Source organism: Pristiophorus japonicus, chromosome 9 (assembly GCF_044704955.1).
Source record: "Pristiophorus japonicus isolate sPriJap1 chromosome 9, sPriJap1.hap1, whole genome shotgun sequence".
Lineage (NCBI taxonomy): Eukaryota > Metazoa > Chordata > Chondrichthyes > Pristiophoridae > Pristiophorus > Pristiophorus japonicus.
Window position 1 is genome coordinate 178,017,226 of NC_091985.1, and position 16,402 is coordinate 178,033,627.

A 16,402-nucleotide genomic window follows, 5' to 3' on the forward strand; every position below is an offset into this window, starting at 1 on the left:
CCATGATAAGATCAGCCATGCTTTTATTGAACGCCGGAGCAGGCTCCAGGGGCCAAATGACCTACTCCTGCTCCTATTTCTTCTGTTCATATGTTGGAGTTATCGACAGTGCACAGGCCAGCCCGTTATCCTGATTCCGGGCACCTGTTCCAGTGGCACTGATGCTGAATATGACGATGTCCACACAGTTTGCAATTGGTGTTGGACTAAACCTGGAGATTTGGCAACTGGGTCTTGGCCACTGTTTGAAAAGCTCACTTCTTTTCTCCCATGGCTGGTCCCTGGAATTAATGGATGGTCTCCCATCGGTGGATGGAGGAATGTAAGAGCGAAAAGCAGAAAATCTCTCGGAACAAGCTAGTGAAATACATTTTAAGTCGCTCTTTATTTCTGGGTAAAACGGCACGTTACATTTCAGAATAGCCGATTTCTCCCGCAGCCCTGACTTCGAAAGGCAGAGAGGTTGTTGTGTACAATTCTGCGGGCGGATTTTCCTTCGCCTTCTCGAGGGTCCGGTCGATGAGTGGCCTCACTCCGTTAGACTGGCTCTCTCCCTGCTGGGCGCCCCTAGCTCAACCATGCCTCCCCCCTCTCAATGCCCCGACATCCCCTCCCGAAATCCTCCAACTCCCACACCCGCAACACCCTCCCCCACCACCTCCCACCCCCTCCCCTCCCAACACCCTCCGTCTCCCGCACCTCCTCCCGCCACCACCCTGCACTCACCCCTGCTCCTCCCCTCTCCTGCACCCCCTCCCCCTGTAAACCCCAAACGCTGCTGCAATCTCTGTGTCCCATGTACTTCCAAAGCAGCTGTACCCCAGTTTTCCTGTAAACCCCCAGTGCCCCTGAACCCCAGTGCGCCTATACTCCCCCAGAGATCAGCCGTGACCCCTATGCCTCCCGTACCACCCGTGCCTCTTGTACCCCCGGAACCCCCGTAGCCCGAATGCGGTGCTCCCCTAGTTGGTTGTGGAGAAGCACCCCTGGGAGTGCCAGTGTTGGTCACGGATTCTCCGCATGGACTGGATCTGGGGCCGGCGAGCACCCCACTCGTTCCAGTGTCTGTACTCTCCCTTCTCCAGCAGGAACTGGTAGCCACGGTACCCGGGGTACTCATACCCCACCCACCTACCGGGAGAGTGAGAGAAAGAGAGGGGGTTAAACAGTGATCATGTAAAGGAGACAGTGCTGCATGTAAACACACTGGGAATAAAAAGGGGCACCATTTGTCCCTCTGCCCCTGTTTGCGGTGTTACACCTTGTCCATTTTCCTCTGCCTCTGTTTGGGGTCTTATGCTTCACCAATGACCTACCCTCCATCATAAGATCAGAAGTGGATTTGTGTATTGACGATTGCACAGTGTTGCATTCCATGCACAACTGCTCAGCCCGCATGCAGCAAGACCTGGACGATATTCAGGCTCGGTCTAATAAGTGGCAGATAACATTCGCGTCACTCAGTGTCAGGGAATATCCAGCTCCAGCAAGCCAGAGTCTGACCACCCCCGCATGACTTTCAATGGCATTACCATCACTGAATTCCCCCAACATCAACATCCTGGAGGTCAACATTGACCAGAAACTTCATTGGATCAACCACATAAATAACATGGTAACAAGAGCAGGTCAGAGGCTGGGTATTCTGCGACGAGTGACTCACCTCCTGACTCCCCAAAGCCTTTCCATCACCTACAAAGCACAAGTGAGAACTGTGATGGAATACTTGCCACTTGCCTGGATGAGCGCAGCTCCAACAACACTCAAGAAGCTCGGCACCATGTAAGATAAATCAGCCCGCTTGATTGGCACCCCATCCACCACCTTAAACATTCACTCCCTCCACCGTGGCTGTCGTGTGTACCATCTACAAGATGCACTGCAGCAACTTGTGATGGCTTCTTTGGCAGCACCTCCCAAATCCACGACCTCTGCCAGCCAAAAGTACAAGGGGAGCAGGCGCATAGGAAGAACACGACCTCCAAGTTCTCCTCCAAATCATAAACCATCCCGACTTGGAAATATATTGCCGTTCCTTCATCGTCGCTGGGTCACAATCCTGGAATTCCATTCCTAACAGCGCTGCGCGAGCACCTTCACCACACGGACTGCAGCGGTTCAAGAAGACGGCTCACCAACACCTTCTCAAGACAATTAGGGATGGGCAATAAATGCCGGCCATGCAGCTAGAGCACTTCAGTTAGTCCCACTGCCCCACCCTTTCCCCATAGCTCTACATTTTATTTTCCTCAGGTACTTATCCAGCTCCCTTTTGAAATAAGTGGTTGACTCTGCCTCCACCACCCTTTCAGGCAATGCATTCCACATACTAACTACTCGCTGTGTAAAACGTGTTTTCTTAACTTTGGTACTTTTGCCAATCACTTTAAATCCGTGTCCTCTGCCTCTTGATCCTTCTGTCAATGAGAACAGTTTCTTTCTATCCACTGAGTCCAGAACCCTCAAGATTGTAAACATCTCTATCAAATCTCCTCTCAAACTTCTCTGCTCCAAGGATAACAACCCCAGCTTTACTAGTCTCTCCACCTAACTGAAGACCCTCATCCTTGGGATAATTTTCGTAAATCTTTTCTGCATCCTCTCTGAGGCCATCATATTCTTCCTAAAGTCCGTTGCCCAGAATTGGATGCAATACTCCAGTTGAGGCCGAACCATTGTTTTATAAAGATTCATCATAACTTCCACGGTTTTGTATTCCATATCTCTATTCATGAAGCCGAGGATCTGGTATGATTTTTAACCACTTTCTCAACCTGCCCTGCCATCTTGAATGATTTGTGCACATACACCGCCAGGTTTCTCTGTCCATGCATCCCCTTTTGTTTATATTTCCTCTCGATATTATTTCGACCAAAATGTATCACATTGCACATTTAGCTTTATATTTCATCTGCTACGTGTCCACCCATAGAAACATGGAAACATAGAAACATAGAAAATAGGTGCAGGAGTAGGCCATTCGGTCCTTCGAGCCGGTACCGCCATTCAATAAGATCATGGCAGATCATTCACCTCAGTAACCCTTTCCTGCTTTCTCTCCATACCTCTTGATCCCTTTAGCCGTAAGGGCCATATCTAACTCCCTTTTGAATATATCAAATGAACTGGCATCAACGACTCTCTGCGGCAGGGAATTCCACAGGTTCACAACTCTTTGAGTGAAGAAGTTTCTTCTCATCTCAGTCCTAAAAGGCCTACCCCTTATCCTAAGACTGTGCCCCCTGGTTCTGGACTTCCCCAACATCGGGAACATTCTTCTTGCATCTATCCTGCCCCGTCCCGTCAGAATCTTATACGTTTCTATGGGATCCCATCTCATCCTTCTAAACTCCAGTCTATAAAGACTCAGTTGATCCAGTCTCTCCTCATATGTCAGTCCAGCCATCCCTGGAATCAGTCTGGTGAACCTTCGCTGCACTCCCTCAATAGCAAGAACGTCCTTCCTCAGATTAGGAGACCAAAACTGAATACAATATTCCAGGTGAGGCCTCACCAAGGCCATGTACAATTGCAGTAAGACCTCCCTGCTCCTATACTCAAATCCCCTCGCTATGAAGGCCAACATGCCATTTTCCTTCTTCACCACCTGCTGTACCTGCATGCCAACCTTCAATGAATGTTGAACCATGACACCCAGGTCTCGCTGCACCTCCCCTTTTCCTATTCCCCATTCCACCAGCCTCTTGAATGTCCTGACTGTTCACTATCCTTCCAAGTTTTGTTTCATCTGCAAATTTTGAAATTGTGCCCTGTACACGCACATCCACGTCATTAACATATTTCAAATGAATAACTTGTCCCTCCAGTCCGAAAAACAACTACTCTCTGTTTTCTGTCACATAGCCAATTTTGTGTCCATGCTGCCACCCTCCCTTTTATTCCATGGGCTTCAACTTTGCTGGCTAGCCTATTATGTGGCAATTAGTTGAACGCCTTTGGGAAATCCATGTACACCATGTCATGCACAATGCCCTCATTAACCCTCTATGTTACCTCATCAAATACTCAATCAAGTTGGTTCAACGCAATTTGCCTTTAACAAATCCAAACTGGCATTCCTTAATTGATCCACACTTGTCCAATTGACTGCAATGTTGTCCCTGATTCGCTTCCAAGCATAAATTCACTGTCCTGTAGTTTAGACCTACACTCCTTTTCTAAGGCTGTAACATTTCTAACTCTCCATTCCTCTAGCACCTGCGCAGGTACCGGATTGGTTGGTACTCACGTTCCACAGGTCACAGTGATGCTGCCCACTCGATTGGTGAAACCATAAGAATAGAGACTTGGGACATCATCATCCATGATTTCCATCTTCCGACCCTCATACGCCGGCATTTCAAACAGGCAGATCTTGTGCTGTCGCTGATCCTGGAAGAAGGTGGGAAAATTGAACTGGTTAAGGGAATTCGCCTCCATTCTCGGTGTGTGAACGGTCAGTGTCCTAACCACTGCCCCAGAGAGAAAGGGAGGGTTGTAGGGGCTGGAGGAGCTTAGAGATAGGGAGTGGTGCAAAGGCTGTAGGGTGTTCCAGAGATAGGGAGGGCTGTAGGGGCTGGAAGAGGGTAGAGATAGGGTGGTTTATATGTCTGGAGAATTTTACAGAGATAGGGAGGGGTGTAGGGCTGTAGTAGGTTACAGCGATAGGTAGGGACTCGAGGAGGTTGCAGAGATGATGACGTAGGGCTGGAGGAGGTTACAGAGATGGGAGGGTTGTAGGGGCTGGAGCAGGTTACAGAGGTAGGGAGAGTTCTAGGGTCTGGATGAGGTTAGAGAGATAGCGAGGGTTGTAGGGATCGGAGGAGGTTACAGAGATAGGGAGGGTTGCAGGGGCTTGAGGAGGTTACTGAGATAGGGAGGATTCTAGGGATTGGAGGATTTTACAGAGATGGGGGGATACAGGGCTGGAGAAGGTTGCAGAGATAGGGAGGGCTGTAGGGGCTGGAAGAGGTTACAGAGAAACGGAGGGGTGTAGGGGCCGGAGCAGGTTACAGCGGTAGGGAGACTTCTAGGGTCTGGATGAGGTTACAGAGATAGGGAGGGTTGTAGGGATCGGAGGAGGTTACAGAGATACGGAGGGGTGTAGGGGTTTGAGGAGATTACTGAGATAGGGAAGGTTGTATTGGCTGAAGGAGGTTACAGAGATAGGGAGAGTTGTAGGTATTGGAGGAGGTTACAGAGATAGGGAGCGTTGTAAATCTGGGGGAGTTTAGAGAGATAGGGAGGGGTATCGGGCTGGAGGACGTTTCTGAAATAGGGAGAGTTGTAGGGGCTGGTGTAATGTTATGGAGAAAGGGAGGGTTGTAGACTCGGAGGATGTTACAGAGATATGGAGGCTTGTAGGGCTGGAGGAGGTTACAGAGATAAGGAGGTTTGGAAGGTTGGATGATTGTAGGATGTTGGAGATAGGGAGAGTTGTAGGATCTCAAGGAGCTTACAGAGATAGGGAGGTTTGTAAGGGCTGGTTTATGTTACTGAGATAGGGATGATTAGAGGGGTTGAAGGAGGTTACAATGATAGGCGGATAGCTGCTGTTGAGGCATATGAGCAGAAGGTGGGTAGGTTAGGTTAAAGGATTAGGGAGAAGGTCGGTAGGTGGGATTGAGAGTTTACGAGAAGGTGGGTAGGTGAGGTTGAACATACCATACGGATGGGTCTGAATGACATGATGTAGTCATTTCTATAGCTGTTGGACCAGGAGTCCCATCGAGGAAATTCGCCCTTCTCCAAGATAAACATCTCACCAGAGAACTTGCATTTGTCATAGAGAACCCACCTGCAAGCAAAGTAGGAATTCGTGCTAAATCGAATATCTTGCTTCTCACAACACAAGTGAACAGGTGGGGTTGAGGGATGTGAGAAGAAGGTGAGTAGGTGGGTATGAGGGATTGGGGAGAAGGTAGGTAGGTGGGTTTGAGGGATTGGGGAGAAGTTGGGTAGGTGGGTTTGAGGGATTGGGGAGTAGGTGGAGTTGGGGAGAAGGTGGGTAGATGGAGTTGGGGAGAAGGTGGGTAGGTGGAGTTGGGGAGAAGGTGGATAGGTGGGGTTGGGGAGAAGATGGATAGGTGGGGTTGGGGAGAAGATGGGTAGGTGGGGTTGGGAAGAAGGTGGTTAGGTGGGATTCGGGAGAAGTTGGGTAGGTGGTGTTGGGGAGAAGGTGGATAGGTGGGATTGTGGAGAATGTGGGGATGGGGAGAAGGTGGGTAGTTGGGGTTGGGGAGAAGGTGGGTAGGTGGGGTTGGGGAGAATGTGGGGTTGGGGAGAAGGTGGGTAGGTGGGGTTGGGGAGAAGGTGGGGATGGGGAGAAGGTGGGTAGGTGGGGTTGGGGAGAAGGTGGGGATGGGGAGAAGGTGGGTAGGTGGGGTTGGGGAGAAGGTGGGGATGGGGAGAAGGTGGGTAGGTGGAGTTGGTGAGAAGGTGGGTTGGTGGGATTGGGGAGCATGTGGGTAGGTGGGATTGGGAAGAGGTTGGGTGGCTGGGATTGGAGAGAAGTTGGGTAGGTGGGTTGAGGGATTGGGGAGAAGGTGGGTGGGTGCGGGTGAGGGATTGGGGAGAAGGTGGGTGGGCGGAGCTGAGGGATTGGGGAGAAGGTGGGTGGGTGGGTTTGAGGGATTGTGGGAAGGTGGGTGGGTGGGGTTGAGGGATTGGGGAGAAGGTGGGTGGGTGGGTTTGAGGGATTGGGGAGAAGGTGGGTGGGTGGCTTTGAGGGATTGGGGAGAATGTGGGTGGGTGGGTTTGTGGGATTGGGGAGAAGGTGGGTAGGTGGGTTTGAGGGATTGTGGAGAAGGTGGGTAGGTGGGTTTGAGGAATTGTGGAGAAGGTGTGTGGGTGGGTTTGAGGGATTGGGGAGAAGGTGGGTGGGTGGGTTTGAGGGATTGTGGAGAAGGTGGGTGGGTGAGTTTGAGGGACTGGGGAGAAGGTGGGTGAGTGGGTTTGTGGGATTTGGGGAGAAGGTGGGTAGGTGGGTTTGAGGGATTGGGGAGAAGGTGGGGGTGTAAGGTATTGGGGAGAAGGTGGGTAGGTGGGTTTGAGGTATTGGGGAGGTGGTGGGTTTGAGGGATTGGGGAGAAGGTGGGTAGATAGGGTTGAGGGATTGAGGAGAAGGTGGGTGGGTTTGAGGGATTGGGGAGAAGGTGGGTGGGTAGGTTTGAGGGATTGGGGAGAAGATGGGTGGGTGGGTTTGAGGGATTGGGGAGAAGGTGGGTGGGTGGGGTTGAGGGATTGGGGAGAAGGTGGGTGGGTGGGGTTGAGGGATTGAGGAGAAGGTGGGTGGGTGGGTTTGAGGGATTGGGGAGAATGTGGGTGGGTGGGGTTGAGGGATTGGGGAGAAGGCGGGTGAGTGGGGTTGAGGGATTGGGGAGAAGGTGGGTGGGTAGGTTTGAGGGATTGGGGAGAAGATGGGTAGGTGGGGTTGAGGGATTGGGGAGAATTTGGGTAGGATGTTAGTGCTACCTCAGACATCATTGCATCTCCCAAAATAAGAAATATGAGGTTTAGGAGGCCAGACAACCATCAAGCCTGCATCACAGAACATAAGAATGTTTGCAAAACGTATTCGACCCTATAAGGTTTATGACAGAACTCAACCACAAATAGGCTCCTTCTCACAATATCCATTAAACTCACCTATCCAGATTATCAACTTATCTCTCAATTTCACCTAACCACCATATCCCATATCCTCCAAATCCACCACCTATCTTCACTCCATATTCCACATCCCCACCGACCTATCTTCTCCCCATATTCCCCCAAAATACCCACTTATCTCTCCCCATACCCCACAATCCTAGCCACCTATCCCGATGTCCCACAATCCCACCTACCCATCTTCTCTCCATATCCCTCAATCCAATTTACCCACCTTCTCCCTATATACTGTCGGAGGGGCACTACTGAGGGCACACCACACTGTCAGAGGGGCAATGCTGAGAGCGCTGCGTTGTCAGACGAGCAGTGCTGAGGGAGCCCCACATCGTCCGAGCGACAGTACTGAGGGAGAGCAGCACTCTCAGAGGGGGTGTACTGAGGGAGTGCTGCGCTGTCCGAGGGGATGTATGGAGGGTGTGCTAGACTTTCGGAGCGGAAGTATTGAGGGAGTGCTAGACTGTTGGAGGAACAGTACTGAGGGAGTGCTGCACTGTTGGAGGAACAGTACTGAGGGAGTGCTGCACTGTTGGAGGAACAGTACTGAGGGAGTGCTGCACTGTTGGAGGAACAGTACTGAGGGAGTGCTGCACTGTTGGAGGAACAGTACTGAGGGAGTGCTGCACTGTTGGAGGAACAGTACTGAGGGAGTGCTGCACTGTCGAAGGGTCAGTACTGAGGGAGCGCCGCATTGTCAGAGGGGCAATACTGAGGGAGCACCTCACTGTCAGAGGGGCAGTACTGAGCATGCGCTGCACTGTCGGAGGGGCAGTACTGAGCATGTGCTGCACTGTCGGAGGGGCAGTACTGCAGGAGCGCCGCAGTGTTGGAGGGACAATACTGAGGGAGCGCAAAACTATCAAAGGGTCAGTACTGAGGAAGCGCTGCACTGTCGGAGGTGCTGTCTTTTAGTTGAGATGTTAAACCAAATCCATGTCTCTGCTCTCGGGTGGATGTTAAAGATCTCACAGCCACTATTGGAAGATGAGCATGGGGAGTTCAGCCCAGTGTCCTGGGGCCAATAGTTATCCTTCAAACAACATCTCTAAAACAGAAGGCCTATTCATTATCACATTGCTGTTATTGGAATCTTGCTGCGTGCAAATTGGCTAGCGTAATTCCCTCGAAAGTCTGCACTTCTAAAGTAGGTGGTTGGTCGAGAAGCCCATGGGAATACGATAGGCGCATTATATGTGGGAAGACTTTCCCAGCAAACAGTGCATCCCCGGGTCCCTCCCATGCAATCCCAGAGCGCAACGGTTCAGAAGAAGATGTGTCCTTACGGTCCGCAGTCCACACGGACAGATCGCACGTGCTCGAAGCCCATGTCGCAAACGTTCATGCACTCGCCCGAAACTTCCATGCAGCGACCTTGGAAATTCTCCTGCTCAAAGATGAGCATCTAGGGAGGAAGAGAGAAGTCAAGTGATGGTGAGCCATTAACGGAAAATGCAAAATACAGGGCGGGCTCTAGGGGTTGAATGGGCCTCCTCCTGTTACTGTGTAACAGACTGGAGGGGCTGAATGGGCCTTCTCCTGTTCCTGTGTAAGAGGCTCGAGGGGCTGAATGGCCTACCTCCAATCCTGTGTAACAGACTGGAGGGGCTGAATGGGCCTCCTCCTGTTCCTCTGTAACAGGCTCGAGGGGGCTGAATGGGCCTCCTCCTGTTCCTGTAACAGGCTCGAGGGGCTGAATGGGCCTCCTCCTGTTCCTGTGTAACAGACTGGAGGGGCTGAATGGGCCTCCTCCTGTTCCTGTGTAAGAGGCTCGAGGGGCTGAATGGGCCTTCTCCTGTTCCTGTGTAAGAGGCTCAAGGGGCTGAATGGGCCTTCTCCTGTTCCTGTGTAAGAGGCTCGAGGGGCTGAATGGGCCTTCTCCTGTTCCTGTGTAAGAGGCTCGAGGGGCTGAATGGGCTCCCCCTGTTTCTGTGCAACAGGCTCGAAGGGCTGAATGGCCTACCTCCAATCCTGTGTAACAGGCTCGAGGAGGTAAATGGCCAACTCCTGTTCCTGTGTAACAGGTTCGAGGGGCTGAATGGCCTCCTCCTGTGTAACAGGCTTGAAAGGCTGAATGAACTCCTCCTGTTCCTATGTAACAGGCTCGAGGGGCTGAATGGCCTCCCCTATTCCTGCGTAACAAGCTCATGGGGCTGATTGGCCGCCTCCTGTTCCCATGTTTTACACTGTATCTAAGCCGTGCTGTACCTGCCCTGGGAGTGTTTGATGGGGCAGTGAGGAGAGAGCTTTACTCTGTATCTAACCAGGTGCTGTACCTGCCTTGGGAGTGTTTGATGGGGCAGTGAGGAGAGAGCTTTACTCTGTATCTAACCAGGTGCTGTACCTGCCTTGGGAGTGTTTGATGGGGCAGTGAGGAGAGAGCTTTACTCTGTATCTAACCAGGTGCTGTACCTGCCTTGGGAGTGTTTGATGGTACAGTGTAGAGAGAGAGTTATTCTGTATCAAACCCCGTGTTGTACCTGCCCCGGGAGCGTTTCATGGGACAATGTAGAGGGAGCTTTACTCTGTATCTAACCCCGTGTTGCACCTGCTCTGTGAATGTTTGATGGGACAATGTAGAGGGAGCTTTACTCTGTATCTAACCTATAAAGACAGATTGGGATTTTAAATTTCGCTGCTTGAGGGTTGAAGTTTTGAGATTGTGGGATCAGTGCCAGACAGACATTGAATGTGCGGAGGTGCAAAGCCAGCCGCTGCCCAATGACCTACTCACCTTGTAAGGCACCGTTTCAGTCTGGCTCGTTTTCAGTGGAGCCGATTTGCCGTCGGTCTTGCTCTCTATGTCAGCCATGATTGTGTGTGGTTCCTGAGAGGAGAATGAGATTGAGATTATCGATGCTGTTTAATAATTTCACTCTTTCCCCGCACATCAATCCCCTCACCCCCAGCCACTGCCGATGTGTCTTTACGTGAGCCTCGGTTGGTTTGAATGGTGCCTTCACACCTCTGCAATGCCGGAGACTGCTCACATTCTTCACTCAGTGAGAACATAATATTTAGGAGGAGGAGTAGTCTATTCGGCCCCTCGAGCCTGTTCCTCCACTCAATAAGATCATGGCTGATCATCGTCCTCAACTCCACTTTCCCGCATTACCCCCACATCCCTTCAATCCCATAGTACCGAAAAATATATTGATCTTAATCCTGAATATTCAACGACCGAGCCCCACAGCTTCTTGGGGTAGAGAATTCCAAAGATTCACCATCCTCTGAATGAAGAGGTTTCTCCTCATCTGAGTTATAAATGGCCGACCCCTTATTCTGAGACTGTGGCCGCTGGTTCTAAACTCCTTAACCAGGGAAAACAACGTCCCTGTATCTACCCTGTCAAGCCCCGTTAGAATTGTGTCTGTTTCAATGAGAGCACCCATCATTCTTCTAAACTCTAGAGAATATAGGCCAAATCTATTCAATCCCTCCTCATAGGACAATCGCCCCGTCCCAGGAATCAGTCTGGTGAACCTTCGTTGCACTCTCTCAATGGCAACTATATCCTTCCTCGAGCACAATACACCAGGTGTGGTCTTACCAGGGCCCTGTATAATTGCAGTAAGAAGTCTTTACTCTCATACTCAAATCCTCTTGTAATAAAGTCCAACATACTTAATTGCTTTCTTAATTGCTTGCTGTACCTGCAGGTTATCTTTCAGTGATTCGTGTAGAAGGACACCCAGGTCCCTCTCAACACCAACATTTCCCAATCTCTCACCACTTAAAAAAAGAACTCTGCTTTTCTATTTTTCCGCCCAAAGTATATTATCACATTTCTCCACATTATATTCCTGCTCTGTATCGGGGTGGGACGTGGGCACAGCCTGGGCCTCAATCCCACAACAGCAGTCGGTTTACCGCAGGAGGAGCCCCGAATGGTCAGTTGGCCCTCGGAAGTGGTCGCAGCCCTAAACCTTGTTGTTTGCGAAGAAGAAGAAGGCGGTAGGAATGTCAAGCGGTTACCAGATCTGGTGCTGCAGATTCCGAGTGTCCTGGCGTGGCGATGGGTGAACACAGTAATGTGGACACAATCGCTAGCCGGCCTTTTATTCACTGGCTCGCAGCTAGAGAGAGGCCACGGGATTAGCAGCAGACAAGAGGATTTGCAGAATCGACAGTGCGAGAGAGTGAAATGTGCCAGTCATCAAGTAATGAGAGTGAGTGATTGGCTGGAGGAAGAGGGAGAGAGAGAGAGATAGGTAAGCAAAGAGAGTCAGCAAATGCTTGCAAAGCCCTGCTTCAACACATTCCAGGAGAATGGCATCTGGGATATCGACTCTGGTATAAAGGAACATTAATAATTTGCAGAAAATGGATCTGGGCAGCAGGCACTGCATAAAACAAGTAGCCGGCCACATACAGGCCATTTGAGATCATGCACTGAGACTAATCGAGGGGGCTATGCACTGAGGCGTGTGGCTGATTGGGCAGCACCTTGAGTCATAAGGTTGTGGGTGCAAGTCACACTCCAGGGACTTGAGCACGAAAATTTAGGCTGGCACTCCAGTGCGATACTGATGGAGTGTTGCACTATCAGAGGGGCAATACTGAGGGACCGCTGCACTGTCAGAGGGGCAGTACTGACTGAGCGCCGCACTGTCAGAGGGGCAGTACTGAGGGAGCGCCGCACTGTCGGAGGGGCAGTGCTGAGGGAACGCCGCACTGTCGGAGGGGCAGTACTGAGGGAGTGCCGCACTGTCGGAGGGGCAGTACTGAGGGAGTGCCGCACTGTTGGATGGGCAGTACAGAGGAAGCGTCAGACTGTCGGAGGGGCAGTACTGAGGTAGTGCTGCACTGTCGGAGGGGCAGTACTGAGAGAGCACTGCACTGTCGGAGGGGTATTACTGAGGGAGCTCCGCACTGTCGGAGGGGCAGTACCGAGGGAGTGCCGCACTGTCAGAGGGACAGTACTGAGGGGGCGCGGCACAGTCAGAGGGGCAGTACTGAGGAGTGCTGTACTTTCGGTGGTACTTTCTTTCAGGGTGAGACATTAAACCTTGGCCCCGTTTGGTCTCTCAGGTGGACGTAAGCGAACCCATGTCAATATTTCGAAGACGAGCGGGGGTTGTTCTTCCCGCTGTCCTGGGACCAATATTTATCCCTCAATCAACATTACTAAAACAGATTCTCTGGTCATTATCACCTTCTTGTTTGTGGGAGCTTGCTGTGTGCAAAATGGCTGCTGCGTTTCCAACATTACAACAGTGACCACACTTCAAAAGGTACATCATTGGCTGTAAAGTGCTTTGAGACGTCCGTTGGTCATACATGGAGCTACAGAAATGCAACTCTTTCTTACTTTAACTTGTTACTGACAGATTGACGGACCTCGTGTAGCTCGCCTTTGAAGACAAGGCAGGAGCTCAGTGGCCAATGTGCGAGTTAATTAACTGGCAGCTAGAAAAAAAAACCTTGGATCCACACACATTATGCCTGCTCCTTGCCTCAAGGAAAGGCTCTTTCTAACACAATTTTGTGCAGAGGTTCTGCTTTCGGGAGCTTGCAAGTGATTTCTGCAACCCCTGGAGCGACTCTCACCACATTGCTAGTTGCCCTCACTACATTGGAGGATTGCGTCTCTGATCTCCACTTTACCTGGCTTCTATCTGATCAGCATGAGTGCCGCTTATGCTGCCCTGGCTGGCTGGCCTCCCACATTCTACCCGACGTAAACTAGATGTAATCCAAAACTCGGCTGTCCTGTGACCAAGTCACGGTCACACATCACATGCTCGCTGATCTAAATTGGCTTCCATTTAAGCAAGACATCGATTTCACATTTCTCATCCTTGATTTCAAATCACTCCATGGTCTCCTCGCTCCCTCCCTATTTCTCTAAACTCCTTCAGCAATACAGCAGTTTCTATCTCTGTAATCTCCTCCAGCCTTACAATCCCCTGAGATGTCTGCGCTCCCTTAATTCTGCCCTCTTGAGCATCCCTGATTATAATCGCGCAACCATTGTTGGCCATGTCTTCTGTTGCCTGGGCCCCAAGCTCTGGAACTCGCTCCTTAAACCTCTCTCTCCTCCCTTAAAACCAACCTCTTTGACCAAGCTTTTGGTCACCTGCCCTAATTTCTCCTTACGTGGCTCAGTGTCAATTTTTTTATCTTATAATGCTCCTGTGAAGCGCCTTGGTATGTTTCAGTACATTAAAAGTGCTATATAAATACATGCTTTTGTTTTCTCAGCTTGGATTTCAGGCTCAGGACAAGCACCAGCTTGGGCCCAGCACCAACAACACCAGCAGTCTTCTCCTCCCCAACTAAATGATCCACAGGAACATAAGAGTATAAGAATTAAAAAGAGTCGGAAATTTGGCCCCTCGAGCCTGCTCCGCCATTCAATAAGTTCACGGCTGATCACGGTCATCAACTTCCTGTTCCCGCCAGATCTCCATATCTCTTAATTCCATTAGTCCAAAAATCTATCAATCTCAACCTTGAATATATTCAGCGCCTCAGCATCCACAGCCCTCTGGGGCGGTGAATTCCAAAGATTCACAACCGAGGAGAGAGGGGGTCAGCACAGGGCTTCACCGTGCCGGAGGCGATACCCCCAACACAGGATATACAGGCAGAGGATGAATTTCCTCAACATGACTAAGCAGCAGTGCCTCTGAAGGCTCAGGCTATCGCACGAGGTCATGGCGGACCCTTGCAGCTCGCTGGACCAGATATACTGCCCAGAGGACCTCATGAGCACTCTTTGCTGGTGGCTGTCAAAGTCACCACCGCCCTCAACTTCTTCCCCTCGGGCTCCTTCCAGGGATCTGCAGCAGTCATTTGCAGCATTTCGCAGTTCGCCGCCCATAGAGGTATCACCCAGGTGTCCGATGCCGTGTTTCACAAGTCAGCAATTAAATCAAATTTGCCACTAATGAAAGCAGAGTTACTGAGCGGGACTCAGTTTTGCGGCTCTGACTTACTTTCACACAGGTGCAAAAGGCCTCATTGGCTGCACATATATGACCATGAAGGCAACCCGCAGATCATCCAAAAGGGCTACCACACCTGTCAAGGTGCAGCTGGTCTGCAAACATAAAAAGATCACCGTGCATGTGCGTGTGGCAGATTTCTGGAGAGCTGTCATGACTCTTTCATCCCATGCCATTCTACCCTCCCTCAGTGCCTCCAAACACTCTAAGCAGCTGGCTGCTTGGAGACAAGGGCTAGCAACTGAAAGCGTGGCGAAGGACACCCTTGAGGTCGGCCAGGCAATAAACCAAGGAGCGTTATATTGAAAGCCATACGTCGACCCGATGTGTCACAGAGCAAGCAATCAGCTCGGTAGAAAGTTGGGAGGAAGAATAGAAAACCTGAATATATTTTAAATGCTGAGAAACGTTTAAATGTGGCTGTTCAGAGAGATTTGGGGGTCCTTGTGCAAGAAACACAAAGCGAGCATATAAGTACAGCTAGCAATGAGGAAGCTCAATGGCATGTTGTCCTTTATTGCAAGGGTGTCGCAGTATAAGAGTAAGGAAGTCTTGCTACAATTGTTCAGGGCCTTGGTGAGACCACACCTGGAGTACTGTGCACAGTTTGGGTCCCCTTATCTAAGGAAGAGTATACTTGCCTTGGAGGCTGTGCAACGGAGGTTCAGCATATTGATTCCTGAGATAGCAGGGCTACCTTACGATGAATGATTTTGTAGAATATACTCTCTGGAATTTAGAAGAATGAGAATTAATCTCATTGAAACATACAAGCTTCTGAAGGGGATTGACAGGGTAGATGCTGAGAGGTTGTTCCCCCGCGTTGGACTGCCTAGAACTAGGGGGCACAGTCTCAGGATAGGGGGTAGACCATTTAAGACAGAGATGAGGAGAAAGTTCTTCTTTCAGAGGGTTGTGAATCTTTCGAATTCTATGCATCAGAGGGCCGTGGAGGCTGTCTGAATATATTGAAGGCTGAGATAGATTGATTTTTGGAGTCTAAGCAATTAAGGGATATGGAGATCGGGCGGGAAAGTGAGGTGAGGTCGATAATCTTAAGAGCATGCTGGAGGGGCCGTAGGGCCTAGTCCTACTCCTGGTTATCATGTTATTAAGCTGAAGATGCGCTTCAGATGCCTTTGACAGATCTGGAGGAGCCCGTCAGTACGCATCAGCCAGGGTCTGTAGAATGATAATCGTAAACTGCACATTGCACAAAACAGCGCAGAAGCGAGGATCGGAGCTTCAGGAGGAGCAAGGTAATGAGTGCACAACCTCTTTGGAGGAGAGGAGGAGCAGGTGGAACACGAGGAGGAGAAGGAGGAGGAACGTGAAGTGGAGAGGGCACCAGCAGTGGCTCCCACTGCTGCCTGGGAGGTTCGGGATAGCTTCATCATGGCTCAATTTAGTTAATTGCACCAGTGCAACCATCTGGCTCCCAGATGCCGTACACGCGTCCCACCTCCCCCGTCAGAACCACACATCAATACTACAATGACCAATCCATTCCTATCACCTCAAACCCCACCCAGTGCTCAAGGTTAAGTCATGTCTCTCCATTCACTCCACGTGAGAAGGCCACTGTCAAGGTAACCAACGATAATGGATAAGAGGGGAACTTGCTGCAAAGAAATACATTTATATGCATCATAAATCTAACTGAAACTTAACATAGGGCTGGATTTTCAGCGTTTAAGATTTCTGGGCGTTATTGACGGCGGGGCGGTCTTGATACCGCTTGGAAAATGTTTGTGCCTCAGTCAACAAATTTGGGCAGCTGGGCCCTG

The 16,402-nt window shown here is 50.6% G+C and overlaps 1 protein-coding gene across 1 annotated transcript in view; it reads right to left on the minus strand.

The window, feature by feature from the left end:
• Positions 1-962: 962 nt before the first annotated feature.
• Positions 963-16,402, minus strand: part of LOC139272761 (beta-crystallin B1-like) — a 79,626-nt gene continuing 64,186 nt past the window's right edge. The window contains exons 2-6 of the mRNA XM_070888874.1: positions 10,400-10,492; positions 8,952-9,070; positions 5,665-5,797; positions 4,250-4,392; positions 963-1,131 (exon numbers count right to left, since the gene is read on the minus strand). Coding sequence (XP_070744975.1) covers positions 963-1,131; positions 4,250-4,392; positions 5,665-5,797; positions 8,952-9,070; positions 10,400-10,477 — 642 coding nt within the window. The 5' untranslated portion in view covers positions 10,478-10,492. The remainder of the gene's footprint in view (positions 1,132-4,249; positions 4,393-5,664; positions 5,798-8,951; positions 9,071-10,399; positions 10,493-16,402) is intronic.